Here is a 19,287-nt window from a genome sequence, read left to right as displayed (position 1 = left end):
ATCTGGAGTGGAAGGCTTGAGTAACTGGAAATGACATAACATAGACAGACCATAGAGACACCTGGGTTCCATTTGTGTAAACTTCAACACTCACACACATTCTGATATTTTTGCGTAAGAATTTTTTGTGGGTCCCAAGAGGAGGCTATAACCAACACATAATTTCACTTCTACAGTCCTCTGTAATCTGAAAACTCTATTCCTAAGAAATATTTATGAAGCTAATAACTAGAATCAGATATGATAGGATGAGGATCTCTGCAGTATTATTTTTTAATAGACCAGTAGATCCTTTGTTGATGTTCGTTGATTTTTGATTGAGAGACAGTAGTGCTCAGGGGCTGCAAGGTGTGTTTCTGATAGAAAAACAGAAAGACATGGCCAAATGGTGGAGAAATCTATATATGTACTTTCTTTGCAAATAAGCCATACTTTGAGGATGCTGAATGTGGAAAGTAAAACCAAGCAAAAGGAACATCAACAGAGGTAGAGAGAGACAGACAGAGAAAGAGAGAGAGAGAGAAAGATATATATATCTACAATGCTATCCAATGAAATGAGGAATAAAAGGTTGGATAGCATTGTAGAGATGGGTGCTGATTCATCCTTTTGCTGTCCAGGACAGCAGCCAGTCCTATTTGTACCTTATATAACATGAGCTCAGTGCTTGCTCAGTGCCTAGATCTGTACCAAGTACATTAACACACATACATTTAATCTCACAACAACCACATTACAGAAGTATTATCATTATTTCTTTTTGCAGAGTCAAAAGACTTAGAAAGAGTAATTAGGTTGGCTGTGTTCACAATGCCACTGGAAGGCAGGTGCCACTTTCAGATCCTGGCAGCTTGAACTCTACACCTTATTATGTCTTTGGCATTACTCTTATCTTAAAAGAACAAAAATATATTCAACTCACCAAGGCCTACTCAGGAAAAAGAGGTTCTTCTTTTACAAGTAAACAATAGGGTAGAAAAATTTTGATAGATATCAAGATAGAGATAAAAATATAGATATACATGGATCATAAGCAGGAGGATATTATGGTCATATATGTATTATATATGTAGTAATATTATCATTATATACGACAAGCAGGAAATGTAAGTATGGAGAAGGTAACTATTTTTTATACTACTCCTGCATTAAATGTAATGAAATTTAATCCAGCTCCCTACCTGTTATAGAACAGTAAATTAGATGATCCTGACTTTATAAAAAGTGCAAGCCTAAAGATATGTTTAAAAGAAGTATGAAAATGTAAGAACTTAACTTGTTCTAAGGAGAACACAGTCTCCAGCAAGTTTGAAATCATATTATGAGATACAGGATGGCACTCATCCTCTGACACTGTCTGAAAACTATACTTAGTGTCCATTCCCTGCACAACTGAGTGAGGAAGCCTGAGCCAAGGAAGTCAAGACCGTTTCTTTCATTATTGAAGGATTTTCATTTTGTCTCAGTTGTACTAGGTTTGTGAAATATACTGTGGTTTCAGCACTTCAATGTTTAAATATCCAGCAACTTAAAAATCATAATAAGAGCAGATGCAAATTTTTCATGTAATTACACAAATACCGACTTTTCTACAGGTAGAGGTTGTTGTGGCAATGCCACTTTGGGCTGTCAGGAACATGCTTACTACCACAAACCTGTGTCTGAAATATCCACTTGTTAACCTAGGTACTAAAGTCCTTTTTGTTGGTGTGGCTGAGAAAGGCTGAATAGGGGTAAAGTCTGGGATTCATACTTACAGTGAACTGAGCAAAGCACACAATTTCATTCACCATTTGTATAAATCTTTTAGATTTACTGTGAATCCTAGAGAGGACAGATTAAAATATGCAATGAGAGTGTCTATTCTAATGTCCCTGGTGGCAAGATCCTTGACCACTTTTTAGAGGGCTCCAGAACTAAAGTATGCTAATCTCAGTTACCTCTCCTCATTTTATTTCATTGTCTTCAGCCCCAACTACAAGTGAAAGCATCCACCTATTTGTTGACTAGACCCCTTGCTTACCCCCATGTGAGTTCATGAGTATAGGGCTTTGTCTCTTCTGTTCACAGCCATCTCCTCAGCGCCTAGAACAACATCAAGTGCTTTATTTATAGCAAGTGCCCTATAAACACTCACTGAAGAGTGACTCTGGAGATCCAAGGACCAGCAATGGGAAGGAAGTGTGACTCAAACAAAATGGAAAGAGGAAGAGGAAGCTTGGCCCTTCTTGGCTTTAAGGTCTCAAATGTTAAGATTAGTAGGGACACCTATCCTCTATCAAGCTTTCCCGATAGGACCTCTTATCTTGCTTGATTACTGACCCTCTGGAAGCCTCTGTGTGCTAACTGGTTAAGACAGTTAAACTTGAGACTCACCTGTTTTAATGGTCAAGTGGTCTCTATGAATTCTTACGCTGCAGAACTGAATACTTACCTGTAGTATTCAATCTTGCAGAACTGAATCAGAAGAGCTAAATCCTGCAGCATCAAATAAGTGAATTTTATGGCTTTAGCTGCAGGGAAATGCACCTTATATGGAAGCCCTAGATCTCTGGTCACAATCTTGTTAAACTAATAGGAACTGGGAGCAGTTTAGTGGTAGCTTCTGTGCAACTTCGGGGTTGCACTCGGATTCCCAAGTGTTCAACATTTCTTGGAAATAGTTGTGTCTGTGACCAAAGCATAATACCACAGGCAGGCTATTGATTTATATGTAACCCTCAGGTCTTTAGAATCTCTCTGTGGCAACTCACACAAATCTTCACTCCTGGTCTCCCAGATGCCAGGTGCATTGGTTGGCAGAGGCAGCTATTGTTTCTTTCAAGACTAAGAACTCAGATACTAGGATTAAGTACCTAAATCAAATAATTCAGACCAAGCATTTTCTTAAGCGATAGCTTATGGAGAAATGTGGAGAAGTGACAGGGCACAGGCCAATGTTTCAGCATCACGCATTTCTGTTTTCTTCCCAGGGCCCACTCTCTTTACCATATCATTTATATTATTTTCACTATAGAGGTGCTATCTCTAACTGTGTGCTGATTTTATGACTTGATTTACACAACAGAATGGATAGAAATGGCAGTGTGGTAGTCCCAAGCTTAGGTCCCGGGAAGCATTCTGTTTCTGGTCTTTTCTCCCTCTGCTGTGAGAAAGCCCTGTGAGAAAGCCATGCACAGGTGAATCTGCTGGCCCTAACAGGAGTATTGACACAGGGTGCGGGACTAAGGTGAGTACTCATCTTCTCAGACATCAGCTCAGTGAGCTGAAGGGTTACTTAAACCCAACCTTTGAGTGAACCAGCCAGAGTCACCAGAGATGCTCATTAATCACCCAAACATATGAGCAATGAGCACTTGTTCTATGCACTGAAGCTTCTAGCTGTTTGTTACGCTGCACTGTTGAAACAATAGGTAACTAATACAATAGTCAACATGACTAACTATATACACAGAAGAACATCAATCATCATAAAATAGGAATCATAACCTGATATTTCCAGGTTAATGTCAAAAATAGCAAAACCCTTAATAGATAACATGTTCCTAAAATAGGAACATCTGTTTCTATATTTAAGCTTTAGGAGTAGTCATCTTTGTAAAATGAGCAGTTACATTAGACAAATGACACACACCTGACATACCTTCTCTCAATTTGCAAACAATATGATGATAAAGCTACACAAAGGCACAAACTGGCAATAATACTGAAAACCAAAACTAAGAAAAAAGTGTAGATTCCTAGAGCACCTGCCAGAGAAGGAATTGTCTAAGTGAATGAATTTGAGAAGTTCTTAAGGAAAATACCACAGGTTCAGCCCTCTGAAGAAGAAAACAATTTGAAAAATCAGGAAAATACTTTGAGCTAAACTAACTCTCTGGATCTAATTATGGCACTTGGGGACTATACCTTCCAGAACCGTATTATCTAAAATGGCAGCCACTTGGCCATACGTGACTATCGATTTTTAAATTTTAAATTAAATAAAATTAAAAATTTGACTCCTCTGATACACTAGCCACAGTTCAAATGCTCAATAGCCAAATATGACTAGCTGGTAGTAACTCTATAGTGCAGATTATAGACTATCTCCATCAGCACACAATGTACCTTTGGACAGGGTTAGAACAATAATGCATGTCCCTCCACCTTCCCCGTCCCTCTGATTTCTCTAACCTTAGGGAACACAACTCCCTGGGTGAAAGTGACATGGGCGATATATTCTTACACATGAGAACCAGATCCTTGAAGGAAGTCCTCACAGTTAGAGGAAGCCCTGCACCCTGGAATGGAAAATGTCACTCAGGATTCTCCCACACACCCTGTCTGACTTCCTGACCTACCAGTCAGAGAGAAAGACATACCTTAAGTAAATATCAACTAAGCATAACAATTGGTGTGCATTCACTTGATCTTCAGATTTATACCCTAGAGACTGAAATCTCCAATGTGAAGGTGAGACTGAAAGGGCTGAGATTACCATATCTATACTGTCACTAGAAGATCACTTTGTCCAAATGGACCTAGCTCACCTATGGATAAACACTATGTGAATAAAAGCAAGAATATCCTATGGAATAATACGGAAGCATGGAAAATGAAATTTGAACAATTTGGAAGATATGTGTCTGGTTACCAAAATATCTGAATGGCTAATGGCCTCTTCAAAACCAGAACAGAGGAAAGTAATTAAAGAACAGCCTGAAATGAATGCATAGACAGACAGAAGAAGCTGTAACAGAGAGAAGAATGCAAGCCACTGCAGCCACAAATGTTGAATGGAAATGTGTCTGAAGACAAAGACAGAACTGACAGTGCTGGAAATTATTTAATGACATGGAAGGCTTTTTAAATGTTAATGGGCACACAAGTCACTGAGGGATCCTGTTAAAATTCAGAATCTGATTCACAATGTGTGGGGTGGGTCTATACTTCCTAGTTTCCCAGAGGATGTCTGAAGGCAATGTTGCTGCAGAACTGGGGAACGTACTTTGAGTAGAAAAGAGATGGAGAACTTTTCAAAAACCTCCACAAAGGCAGAGAAAGAGAACAGAGCTTTGAAAACAGATAATGACTGATATAAAGGAAATGAAATGGGTATGTAACTGAGTTTTATTTGAGCAATCAAAAAACATAAAGTTGAACATGAAACATTAAAACAGATTTTAATTGGAATAAAATATATGTAACATAACGTGTATCATTTTAACAATTTTTAATTGTATAACTCAGTGGCCCTAAGTACATTCACACTGTTATGCAATCATCATCAAATATCCAAATGGAAACTGAACCCATTAAATAATAACACCCATTACCCACTGCCTCCCGCCCCTGCTTTTCTTTTGTCTACTTTCTCTTGCTATGAATTGGCCTTTTCTAGATACTTTATAAATGGAATCATGCAATATTTGTTCTTTTTTTGCCTGGCTGAATTAACTTATTGTGTTGTTTTCAATGCTCACTCATATTTTAGCATGTGTCATTCCTCTTTAAGATGGAATAATGTTCCGTTTTGTTTACCTATTCATCTGTGGATAGACATTTGAGTTACCTTTTGACTATTTTGAGTAATGCTACAATTAATATAAATGTCCCAATATCTCCTTGAGTCACTTTTGTTTATTTCAGTATATATTTGTAAGTGAAATTGCTGAATCATCTGGTAACTATGTCTAAATTTTAAAGAACCATTATACCACTTCAACAGTGACTGAACCACACTAAATTCACACCAGTAATCTCTAAGGGTTCTAATCTCTCCACAAATGTCAACACTTGTTCTTTTCCAATTTTTAAAATAATGGTCATCCTAATGTCTGTGTCATAGTATTTTATTGTGGTTTTGATTTTTAATCCTCAAAGGCTAACAATGTTGAACATATTTTCATGTGTTAACTGGCTATTTTTGTAACTTCCTTGGAGAAATGTATATTCAAGTACCTTGCCAATTTTTGAACTGTGATTTTTATTGTTGGCTTCCAGGAGATCTTTATATACTTTCTATTAACTCCTAATTAGATGTAAGACTTATAAATATATTCTCTTATTTTGCAGGTTATTGAATCATTCTGTTGGTTGATCCTTTGATGCACATCTATCTTTACTCTTGATACAGTCCAAGTTATATATTTTTTTCTTTTCTTGCTATGCTTTTGGTGTCATATCCAAAACTGAGCTAATTCCAATGCCACACAGATTTTCTCTTCTCTAAGAGTTTCATGGTTTTAGCTTTTAGGATTGGGCCTTTGGTCCATTTTGAGTTAATTTTTTGATATATTAATTTATTCTTTTACATGTGGATTTTCAGTATTCTCTGGCAACATTGTTGAAAAGATGTCAATTATCCACAGAATAGTTTGTCATCCTGTCAAAAATCATTTGGCTATACACAACAGAATTTGTTTCTGGGTTCTCTGTGCAATCCCACTGGATGATATGTCTATTATTTTGCTAATACCAGTTTGTGTTGATAATCATAGCTTTGTAGTAAGTTTTAATGTGAGACCTCCATATTTGTTTTACAACACCCTTCTGGATATTTGAAATACTTTAAGATTCTTCATGAATTTTTAAGGTGGGTTTTTTTTTTTTTTAACAAATAAAGTTGCCGCTGGGATTTTTGTGTTGGGTGTGTAGGTTGCTTTGGACAACACTGTCTTGTTTTTTTTTTTTTAATGGTACCAAGGATTGAACCCAGGGGCACTTAACCGCTGAGCCATATCCTTGCTAAGTTGCTGAGGCTGGCTTTGAACTTGCAATGCTCCTGCCTCAGCCTTATAAGCCACTAAGATTACAGACATGTGCCATAGTGCTGGGCCACATTGTCACAATAAGAATATTAAATCTTTCAATTTATAAACGCAGGATGCCTTTCCATTTACTCAATGTCTTTTTTCAAATTGTTTCTTTCCACGATGTTTTATACTTTTTAGCATTCAAGACTTTTGACTCCATCACTAAATTTATTCCTAATGTTATTGTCCTTTTAGACACCACTATAAATGGGGTTGCTTTCTGGATTTCCTTTTTAGATTGTTTATTATTATTATTTAGAAGTGCAATTGAATTCTATGTATTGATTTTGTAAGCTGCAATTTTGCTAAATTCATTTTTTTTAGGGATAAGAGACTTTGTGTGTGTGTGTGTGTGTGTGTGTGTGTGTGTGTGTGTCTTATCTGAGAGGAAAAGATTTAAGCCTCTCACTAATGAGTAAGATGTTAGTTTATAGGTTTTTCCACATACAATTCTATCATGTTTAGGAAGTTTTCTTCTATTCCTGGCGTAATGTGTTTTTATCAGGAAAGTGTATTGTATTTTGTCAAATATTTGGTCTACATCAATTGATATGAACATAAATGCTTTTTTTTCCTTTGATTTTATTATTGTGGTATGTACAGTGATTGTCTTTCACATGTTGAATCATCCTTACATTCTAGGCATCACTCCTGCTTAGTTAAGGTGCATGTTGCTAAATTCAAATTGTGAATTTTTTGCTGAAGATTCATGCATTATTATTCATAAGGAATTAATGGCTTGCTATTTTTGTAGTGTTTTTGTCTGCACTGGAATTAGGATAATGTTGACCTCCTAGAACAGTAAAGGAAGGCTTCACTCTCCTCTTCATTTTTATGGAAAAGTTTGAGTTTTAATAAACTGGTGTTAATTGTTTTTTAACTGTCCGGTAGAATTCAACAGAGAAGCCATGTTGTCTAGAACATTTTTTGCTGAGAAGCTCACATTTTTTATTTTCTTCACGATTCAGTTTTGGTAGATTGTGTGTTTCTAGGAATTTGTAGATTTCATCTGGGTTATCTAATTTGGTAGTAATACCCAGTTTTCATTTCTGATTTATATATATATATCTTTTCCATTTTTCTCAATCTAGTCGAATTCTTAAAAAAAAAATCAAAGAGGAAGAAATAATTTCAAACATTTTCTATGAGACCCTGATACCAAAACCAGATGAGAACATTTAGGAGAAAAGAAAATTAAAGGCAATTATCCTTAATGAACACAGATGTAAAAATCCTCAACAAAACACTAGCAAAACAAATTCAACAACAAGTAAAAGAATCACCCACCATGATCGAGTGGGATGTATCCCTGGGGTGCAAGGGTAGTTCAACATATGCAAATCAGTAAATGTGATGCATTACATTAACATAACAGAATAAAGGGAAAACATATGAGTATCTTATTAAATGTAGAAAAGCATTTGACAAAATTCAAATTCCTTTCATGATAAAATACCGTCACCAAATTAAATATATAAAGAATGTGCCTCAATAAGCCCACATTTGGGAAGCCTATAGCCACATTATACTCAATGGTGAAAAACTAAAACCCTTTCTTCTAAGATCTGGAACATGAGGGTCCAGACTCTTGTCATTTCTATTCAACACAGTACCGGCAAGGAGTTAGGCAAGGGAAAGGGGAAGTATTTAACCAGGAAAGGAAGAAATGACTTTATCACTCTTTGCTGATGGATGACATATTATATATAGAAATTCCCATGGACTGTACCAAAACACTGATAGAACTAAAAAGCAAATATACTGAAACTGCAGAATTCAAAATCAACAGAAAAAAATGAGGAGCATGTCTATGCACTAATAATGAACTACACCAAAAGAAAGAAAGAAAGAGAAAGAAAGAAAGAAAGAAAGAAAGAAAGAAAGAAAGAAAGAAAGAAAGAAAGAAAGATAGATCAAAAGAGCAATCCAATTTACCATAACTAAAAAAGGGGGGAAAAATCTTCGGAGTCAATTTAACTATGGTAGTGAAAGATCCATACAAGGAAACTGATAAAATGTGGATGAAACTATTGAAGAAGACATAAATAAGTGGGAAGTACCTTATGTTGACAGATTAGAAAGATTAATATTGTTAAAATGCCCATACTGCCTTTTTTTTTAGTCAGCTTTTTCGTCACTGTGAACAAAAGACCTGACAAGAACAATGTAGAGGAGGAGAAGGTCATTTGGGGCTCCTGGTTTCAAGAGGCCTCAGGCAGAGCGGTCACTGATTCCAATGCTCTGGACCCAAGATGAGGCATAAGAATGTGGAGGAGGAGAGCAGCTTAGGACATGGCCACATTCCCAGCCATTTTTTTTAAAAAATATTTTATTTAGAGACAGGGTCTTACTGAGTTGCTTAGGGCCTCTCTAATTTGCTGGCTGACTCTGAACTCAAGATCCGCCTGCCTCATCCTTCTGAGCTACTGGGATTACATGCATGCACTATACTCAGCCATACTCAAGATTTTAGTGGTACCATAATAAATAAGATGGAAACAGCTCTCAGAGAGTTTCGACTTTCATATGGCTCTCCATCATCATGGATGAAAACATGCAATAAATTGACAAGATAATGTGGAATATGGATAAGTCCTATAATAAAATCAAAGAATGTGATGTGACAGAAAGTGAAGAGCTCATTAGAGAAGGGCTCTCCTTATGAGAGTGAGATCTCAACTACACGATGACATTATAATGATGTCAAACATGAATTTCTAGTGAGAGTATTCTACATCTAGCCAAGAGCATGTACAAAGGCACTGAGACAGGGACATTCTTGATGTTTCTGTGGAGTGGGAAGAAAGTTCACATCGTGGAAGTATGATGAGGGAGAATCATTTTAACAAGGGAAGAGCTAGAATCAGGAGTCTTGAGTAGGGAGAGGATGCCAAGAAAGGAAACTGACTGTTGAACTGGTCAGAGACTCATTCTCCAATTTTGACAGGAGGTAAAGAGTGAGAAATAAGCCGAGGAGACGGCCTTTTTGTAAGGGGAAGATGAAGAAATCACTGTATTTTCAATTAAAGTATGAGGTAACATCATCAAATGAGAGTAAAGGAGGAAGTGTGAAGAGAAAATGCAAAATCCTTATAAAGAAGGAAAGAAGGAACATGGTGGGTTTGGGGTTAGAAATGTACAAATCTGAATTTAAAGTGAGAAGAGGAATTTTCTCCAGTCCTGAGAGATGAAGAAAAGGGATAGATTATTTACATTCACCTAAATAATCATAAATCCCAATCCAAGTGTCAGAATCCTAACACTAATATATTGCTTGTTTGCTGGTGGGAATATAAATTGACATAATCCCTTCTGGAAAGAAATTAATCAACATGTTACTTAGTTACATAAAAGTAATTGTGAGATGGTGACAAAATGGGTATTTAGGAGTTAGGTACATCTGCACTCAGTCATGTGTGCCCAAACGTCCCCTGAGCTTGCATCCTTTTTGCCACAAAAAAAAATGTAGTTGAGCAGAACGACTGTATAAAATACAGTTTTGGAATAAGATGCTACCTAAGCCCATTAGACGACTTAATTTGAATCTTTTGAAGTAAGTTCTAGTTTCAATTTAATGTTGCATCCAGCATTTTAAGTTTAGGAATGGCAACTTTAACATTTTTAAGCAATTTTTAACATCAAGCAGGAACATTACAATACATTTTTCCATCAGATTTTGCAATAAACTTTTCAGGCAAAATAAGAATTACTTTGTTTTGATAAAGATCACTTAACCTAAGGCTCCCAGGTGTTTTAGGAGCAAATCAAATTATATTTGCAACCCTCTTGCCAACCTTTTAGTATCAGAGAAATGAATGCAAACAGATGAAAAAAAAAAAAAACAGACCACATTATAAAACATGCTTAATGGCACAAAGTGAGACATTCAATGACATTGTAGGATGAGGAAATAAAAAAGAAGGTCAGGAAAATGAAAATGCTTTCTCAAAGAAAGCAGCAAATTTCCATGCAGCAGGAAACAGAGCAGCTCTGGTGTAGACAGGGGTAAGGCCCATGAGTCTTAGTCAGCAGAGATCTTCCTGATCCCTTAAAGGGTATTACTGCCCAAGAACCTTCAGAGAAGCTATATTCTGCATTAGGATGGTAATGGGCTCTATGCAGACCATCCTCTGGCCTCCCATGGTGAGCTGGGCCTTTGCCAGAGGTTTGGTTCATCATCATGATCAGCTAAGTTCAAGTGGTAAGCATAAGCTAGTATGGGCCAAAGTTTCAAGCTGAAAGGGCTAGAAGACTCAGGAAAAAAAATGGTTCATGATTTACAATAACCTTTTATCTCAATGAGCACAATCACTCTCAAACATCTGCGTGAGCAGTCTGGGACTACTCTGGAGTCCTCAAAGTTAAGGATCAATAATTTCCCAAAAGAAGGCCAAGTTGACATATGAACCTACGTCATGGATGGCTCATCCACAGCCAAAGATCTTCATCTGTCCCAGATAAAGCAAAAGCCCTCATTGATCCTGGTACTGCAAAGGCTGGGCATGTATAGGAAGTGGAGACCAAAAGAGCTAAGTGGAGAATGACTTAGCAGTTCACGCTACTGGTGGATAGAGAGGGTGAGGGTCAAGCACAGTATCAGTGGTGAAAAGAATCCAACCTTAAGGTCTCAGAAATTCAGGCAATCCAACTCAAACCCATAGCCAGCCATAAAGCAATCTCTGTTCCAAAGGAGCTTTCTTCCTCAGGAGCATTTTGTAAGGAAGGGAGCAATAGCAACCTCAGTGTATACAATCCTTCCAGAATGGAGAGTCTAACTTTGGTGTTCTCAACTGTGCCCAATCTCCTCCAGGCTCAGGCCACAGTAGAGATGATCCTGACAGATGGTTTGATCCACATTTTTTGGCTTTACAATGGTGCAAAAGCTATATGCATTCAGTAGATATCTTACTTCAAATTTTGAATTATGATCCTTTTCCAGGCTAGCAGTATGCATTCTGAGACTGTGGTAATGCTGGGCAGTGGCAGTGAGCCATAGCTCCCGGTTAGCCTGTAGGATCAAGAGGGGAAGCCACTGACACTCTTTACAACAGAACTATGTTGCAAAGCTAGGAAGTTGTGTAGGTTAGGTACGTTTGATGCATTTTTACTTATAATATTTTAAATTTATGTAGAGTTTTTTGGAACACAACTGTATTGCCAGTTGAGGAGTATCTGTACTTTATTTATAATATATTGTTGAGTTACCTACATTGGCCCAGCCCTGGTCTGCCAGGTCACCAACATGATTCAGCAAATACAACAACAAAAAGAGAAGTCAGCTTTTGGGTCAAAGATAGGATAAAGGGTGGCCCATCAATGTAAGCATTCACACCTTATTTTTTTTTAATAAAAAACCATGATATGTGTGTGTTGTGTTTGTACAAACATAAAATTTGTTTTATACATAAATATCAACAAAGTTTATAGAGAATAGCATAGAATGAATGTGTATATATATTAATTATTAAAATAATCAGTATTTAATGATCAATGTGATTTTTGTCCAAAAGTTCAAATTAATCTCTATAACAATTTAAAAAAAATATCAAGGCAGAAATTTCTATATTAGCCAATTTCTAAGAAGTCAGATGACAGTATGAAGCTGAGCACATGAAGAATATGGTGGAGAGTTTCTTTATGACAACTTGTCCAGGTTCACATAAACCTGAAGAATTATTTCAGAAACATAAGGCTCAAAATAAAGATCTAAGGTATATATTGAGAGTACATTTAAATAAAAATAGCTACATATTTAGAGATCCATTTTCTAATTTAAGAGGCTATTTGAGAGGCATAATGGATGTAAACTTGACTAGAATAATTATTTGTTAGGTCACTGCACAAAGTCTATTGCTAAAAGTTTCCCATAGCTTATTATTCCATTATGATTTAACTTTCTCATATAAACTTACAGGACAAGTGTTAGAGACAAAATTTTTCATCCCTGTTTTGTGGTGTTAAGTCCAACACTTTGAAATGAAATTTGGAAACTTACTACAGCACTTTCATGCATATTATAAAACTTTATCCCAAAAGAGTTCAAGCTCTCTGCTTTTAACAAAGGCATCCTGACATACTCTTCTTCTGGTATGAAAATGAAGAATGCAGAAATAAAAATAGAGCAAACTCAAGTAGCAAGTTTGGCTTAAAAGGTCAAAAATGAAGATTAATTTTTGATATTTGCTTGTTGCTCCCCCCACTACACAAGTACATGAACACATATACATACACATGCATACCATTCACACATACCTGCTGGTTTGTTCTGCTTAAATCTTTTTTGGGAACTACAGGGAAGGTAAAGGACTCCTTATTTAATGTTCACAAGACTTCTGGGTAATAGTTTGAACAAAAGATATACTTGTCAGAACCTCCATAATTTTATAACCACATTTCTCATTTTTTTTTTGCGGGAAAATATAAAATGCTGAAGACCTTTCAAAGAAACCTCAGGCTAGACTCTTTATTTGTATGCATGTGGTACTAGGGATTGAACCCAGGGGTGCTCTACCACTAAGCTATATCCTAAGCCCTTTTTATTTTGTATTTTGAGAAGAGGTTTAGCTACGTTGCTGAGGCTAGCCTTGAACTCACAGTCTCCCTGCCTCAGCCTCCTGAGAAGCTGGAATTACAGGCAGGTGCCACCTCAACCAGCTGTGAATTATTTTTATAAAATAACACCATGGCTTGGTTTACACATGTTTCTTTTTTCTCTTAGAGTTAAAAAGTCTGATTTGGTGGAAACCCCAACTTCCTGCGTAGTAGTATAGTTTTGAGAAAGTCATTTCCTATTCAAGGCAATCTTAAGTAATTCACTTTACTTAGCTTGAGGCACTACAAGTCACAGTGGTGTGAATTTCAATACATATTATTATGATTTCATTTTGAGCTTCTGGAGTCTCATTAGAAAACTCCAGACTCCAATTTATACAGGTGTTTAACTCAGAACTTTGAACCACTACGAGAAGGCCTCAGAGGTACTTTTAGGTGAGGAGATTGAAAAAGAGACATACACATACACTCTACTACTACTACTACTACTACTAATACTATTCCTCCTCTAAAACAAAACAAAACAAAGCAAAAATCAGTGCAAAATCAAAGCAAGAGACCAAAGGTTTTTAAGAGCACCATTTAGCAAAGTGATATTCAAAAGAATCAACCCCTAGCAGTAGTGGAACACCCTGGGAAGGTCTCCTGGTTTCCAGAGCAACCAGGGAAGCCCAGATCCTCCTCTAGGTTCAGGAAGGCAACCTGGCTTCCTGATTTGAGTGATTGCATTCTAAGACCTAGAGAAAGAGATTTCTCATCAGGAAGCCTCTCAGTTAGTAATTCCCATAAATATCCGTGGCACTACCTCGATAAAACTCCGTGGAGAATATACCTTATAATCTTGCAACTGTTCAAATAGCTTTGGAAAAAACTTTATTAAAACCTCTGGTATGTCAGGGCAATATTAATTACAGGCATTTGTGGCTATGATACAGGAAAACCATCCTAGGGGAATTTGTGCTCTTAGATATGGCAACCCAATTATATACAATCCACTCAAGGAGGCTGCTTTGCAATTGATGTCTATTTATAGTAACAGTAATGCCCCAAATATTGGGGTGATAAGATTTTTTTTTCTGCAAAGCTCAAAGTATTTTATGCATGTTTCCTAATTAATATGAGGACACAGCCTCACTTACTATAGTCATCTCAAGTGAGAAATTCAATGCCAATGCACTATGGAACTGTAAAACTGTCCCCGAAAAGGCAGACAGACCTGAGCCCATACAGCACCGTCCCATCCGGGTGAAGGCGGATCATGCGGTTTTTCACTGTCACTCCATGTACAAATGACTTTTTGTCATTTAAGAAATATGTGTCGGGCACCCATAGCTGGTCAGCCACTCGATTATCAAGGGTGAGGTTGAGAGGGATCCCAGAATAGGCGAGCCTTTTATCTCTCCAATATTGTTGAAAATACATGGTCAAGGTATAATCCTGGGGGAAGAAAAAGAAAAGAAAGATTAGTTGCTGCCCATCCATAGGTGTAATTCCTCCATGACTGGCCACATTGAGGTTGAAATCCAAGCTCTATAATGAATATCCAGGAGGAATAGATATCATTTTAAGGCAGGGTGGGAAGCAGTGGTTGTTTCCTTGTGAATGCAAATACCTGGTTTAATGGGTACAGTATATGAACAGATGTGTGTCATGCATATAAATGGTCTGTTTTATTTAGTTAGGAAGCAGACTAGACAAATTGCCTTTTAAGAGATAGCCACAAAGAAATAAAGAAAAAAAACATTAAATCAGGGTGCTGGCGGGGAATCTGATCATCCCCTAAGTGCACTATCTTCCACTAGGCAGACAGATGCTTTAACCACCCACAACAGATGAGCTCTTTCTACAATCTCTCTCTCTCTCTCTCTCTCTCTCTCTCTCTCTCTCTCTCTCTCTCTCTTTCTCTCAGCATAGTAGGTGATTCAGTGAGAAGAAAATGGTAAAAGGGCAAATAAGATGTTGTAATTAAGATGTGGGATATATATATATATATATATATATATATATATATATATATATATATATTCTTTTATTTTGGCAATCACTATTCAATTCTGGATAATCAAGTCTGAAAATTTGGTTATAGTCACAAGACATTCCAAATTCCACTGTGTAAAGATCCAAGCTGAAAAATCAAAGGCATGCATGTAAATTCTCTAGTCAGAGAAGAAAAAGTCTCCTCTGTTCCAGGCAGGGTGCTTTCTGAATCCACACACTATCAGGTCATGTCTGCAAATACCCTCACCTTATGGATGGTGAGAGGTGGATAAAAAAAAAATCAGTTCAAGAGTTCATCCTGAACATCCTCCCACAGCCCATCCAACACTCTTTACGCTGTCTTACCAGGCAGTTCTGGGTGTGGTGAGTTGAAGAACGCCTATTTATTACTGCTCTCAACAGTGAGTATAGAAGGTTAGAAATGATAAAGATCAGATGTCAACTTTGTCTTTAGTCAAGCACAGCAAGATGAAGTAAGAGAACTCATACATGCTGAGCAATATGTTTTAAAATGGTAAAGCCCAAAATAATGAGAACAGAGAGGCAAGGAAATCCAAATGAGCTGGAATATTTTTATTGTTGCTGTTGTTGTTGTTGTTTGGTACTAGGGATTGAATTCAGGGGCATTCAACCACTGAGCTACATCCCTAGCCCTATTTTGTATTTTATTTAGAGAAGGGTCTCACTGAGTTTCTTAGTGCAACTCGCCATTGCTGAGGCTGGCTTTGAACTTACCATTCTCCTGTCTCAGCCTCCTGAGCTTCTGGGATTACAGACATGTGCCACTGCACTCAGCAACCTGGAGCTTTCAGAGATTTTATCTATGGGGTTGGCAGTATGACCAGTGGTAGAGCACTTGTCTAGCATGTGCAAAGGCTGGGGTTCATTCCTCAGTGCCATTAAAAATAAAGATAAAAAAATAGTAAATGAAGTAAGAGAGGTTTTATTTGCACCTTGAAGGAAAGGTAGCATTTGAGTAGATGACAAGAAAGGGGAAACTGTTTTCCAGGCACTTCATGGGCAGAGTTCTGTGCCTGCCATTACTTGTGTGGATGCTCACCACCTCCAATTAAAGTTTTTCACAGAGCAGTTGGCTCTAAACATAGGTCTCACTTAGCTAGATAGTAGGCAGAGGGCATGAAAAAAATGCTTGGGCATCTCACATTTACAGTACTAATGATCTCTGAAGAGTGCTGTTTTGCTGGAATACAGGGTTCATGGGGTGCTGGGCAATGCTGCACTCCAAGTCAGTGATCAGAGAGTGGACTCAAATGCCAGCTTTGCAACCAGTCAAAGCCAATGACAGTTTCTGGGTAGAAAAAATGATCCTATCCAGTGTATCAATCATGTGTCTTTGTTTACTGTATTCTGATATTTTAATGTCTGGGGCTTTGCTGACCCTAGAGGTACTATCCAGGCCACTATTCACCACCCCACAGGACCAAGGTATACAGACTGTATGCCCCAGAGACCTGAAATTACCAATCCTGAGCCTGCTTACCCTCTCTCCCTTGTTCCTTCCCAGAGAAACCACAATAAAGTCCTTCCCTATAGCTGCCCCTTTCCCCCACCTTCTGACCTCCACCCCCCCCGCCCCCGTGTCTGTGTGGCTCCACAGGGTATAGGGTCTCCCCTCCTCTTAGGAACTGGGAGGAACCAGCTATCCTGCCAAGGGCAGCTGATTCCTGATCTGTGGGACTCACCATATCCAAAGGGTAAAACCTATATCTTAAAACACTAAGCAGGGAAAACAAAATCTGGATGGCAAAGGTACTTTCAATGGGTAAAAGGGAAAGTGGTAAGGAGTCCAGAGTGAAGCACAAAGTGCTTGTTGGTAGGAAAGAGGGGAGAACAGGTGGGAGGAGTGTTCCTAGCTAGCCCTGTCCTGGAAGTTCACAGATAAAATGTGCAAGTAGAACATCAGGTAAAGAGTGGAACTCCACAGTGCACAGTCCCATCCAGCCATCACCACTGACTTACAGAGGCGTGGGCCTTTAACTGAATCATATGAAGTCATGGTGGCATAAAGAAGATGGGAACAAACCAGCAGTGGCAGCTAAAGGATTTCCTGTTTGAATACAACCCTCCAAACTCTTCTCTTATTGGAACAGAAGAGTTTCACTTGCTTCTTTCCTTAATGCCCAGCCCCACCTCCTGGCCCCTGAGTCATGAAGTCTAGCAGTCTGGGCAGAGCCCCTTTCAGACAGGCCCTCACATGTCTTTCCATGAGAAAGAGGAATACGACAGTGTGTGCTGGGAGACGGGCTGGGGTTTTATTTTGGATGGTGTCTCTCTCCACACCATCCGCAGCACCTCATTTGGGTCTTCTGCATTTGCTGATATGACTTGGGTGGGTTGTGGGGAAGAGCACAGGGAACAGAGAGAAGAAAAAAAATAGTATTCAAGTCCAAACTGACTGCATCAGCTCTGCCTTGTAAGGTACCAACAATTACATCTATGGTGATGCTCATCAGTAGTAGCCCACTTCTTTCCCCTTCTGACACTGGTAGATAAAAGGCAGGGGATGGTGGAATCGTCCACGCCTCCCCCCATTACTTTGCACAGTGGCCAGGCAGTGAATGGAAGATTTTACTGACAAGAAGCCATGCTGCTGCCTCTTGTGATGTGCATTGATAAGCAAGACAGTTAGGGACCATTATGGGGGAAAAGGGCAAATACTCTGCCAAGCCTTAACTCATGACCTTTAACCTATCCGAAGTATGACGGTGTTTTTTCCCTACCCCCTGGCCATGGTCCAAACAATCTGATGGGCCATGGACACGGAGTACATCATAAAAACCAGAAGCCTTTGTTGTAATGTTTCTAAGGATAGACTAGATGAGGGAATGAAAGGTGGGGGACCACCACAAAAGGGAAGGAGGGAGACAAACCCCTGGTCCCTTAACCTCTTACTTGTTAAAAGCCTCACATGCGTCTCTTTCCATATACACCAATGTGCTACTTCAGCAGCTCCAGCAGCCTGACACTATCACAAGGCCAAGATGTTTGTGCCAGGTGGTGGCACTAGGAAGGGAAGTTCCCGGGATAAATCATCCACCCATTCCTCAAGGCCAGGATGTCGACACAAGATACAAAACCATCTTTTGAGAGGCTGGGGCTATGGCTCAGTGGTGGCAAACTTGCCTGGCATGTGTGAGGCACTGGGTTCGATTCTCAGCACCTCATATAAATAATAATAGGTCTATCAATAACTAAAAAAAAATATTAAAAGGAAAACATCTTTTCAAACCATTCCCATGATCAGTGAAAAAAAATCCCCCAATTATAGATTACCCTGCAATCCCCACACATGAATAAATCTTGGACCCCTCCTTTGTTTGTGGGCCAGTCTGACTTCCCCCTCCATCAGTGCTGTTTCCTTTTCCTCCAGGTGAAGCCCCCCATCCCCCTGGAAGCTTTGTCTGTATTTTGGTGTTCACTCGCCTCAGTTTTGTTTCCTCTCAACACTGGGTCAGAAGTTTGTGTCTCTAGTGTCACATGCACTGAGCTCAGGAGGGATCCACAGATGTGTTCTGCTCCTGTCTAATATTACATTAGGCCTCATACTACCTTCTCTCTCTCTCTCTCTCTCTCTCTCTCTCTCTCTCTCTCTCTCTCTCTCTGGTGATGCTGGGGATTGAACCCAGGGCCTTGTGCATGCTAGGCAAGCACTCTACCAACTGAGCTATATCCCCAGCCACCCTACCATCTCATTAAATATAAAGCCTGTATTATTCTTATTACTATTACTAACCCAAATGGATGAGGAAATTTAAAAAAATAGAGAATTGATTTGTTATTCCTCTGCTTATCCCCCAACACTTTTAAGTACAAGTAACAGGAGAAAATGAGATTTGAAGTTGGATACGCCTCCCTCAAGGGCTAACACCCTAAGGGATGGGGAGAAAAGCAGTTCTGCATCATAAAGTGAAATGAGCTT

The 19,287-nt window shown here is 38.5% G+C and overlaps 1 protein-coding gene and 1 non-coding gene across 4 annotated transcripts in view; both read right to left on the bottom strand.

The window, feature by feature from the left end:
• The window catches only part of Gabrb3 (gamma-aminobutyric acid type A receptor subunit beta3), a 240,557-nt gene that overhangs the window by 75,292 nt on the left and 145,978 nt on the right, over positions 1-19,287 (bottom strand). For all 3 annotated transcript variants that reach the window (XM_026402611.2, XM_026402610.2, XM_077799952.1), the window contains exon 4: positions 14,566-14,786. In XM_026402611.2, coding sequence (XP_026258396.1) covers positions 14,566-14,786 — 221 coding nt within the window. The remainder of the gene's footprint in view (positions 1-14,565; positions 14,787-19,287) is intronic.
• Positions 18,970-19,042, bottom strand: Trnaa-agc (transfer RNA alanine (anticodon AGC)). The gene has a single exon. It is a non-coding gene; the product is annotated as a tRNA-Ala (tRNA).

Source organism: Urocitellus parryii, chromosome 6, assembly GCF_045843805.1.
Source record: "Urocitellus parryii isolate mUroPar1 chromosome 6, mUroPar1.hap1, whole genome shotgun sequence".
In the NCBI taxonomy this organism is placed as follows: Eukaryota; Metazoa; Chordata; class Mammalia; order Rodentia; family Sciuridae; genus Urocitellus; species Urocitellus parryii.
This window is presented reverse-complemented; position numbering and strand designations above follow the sequence as displayed.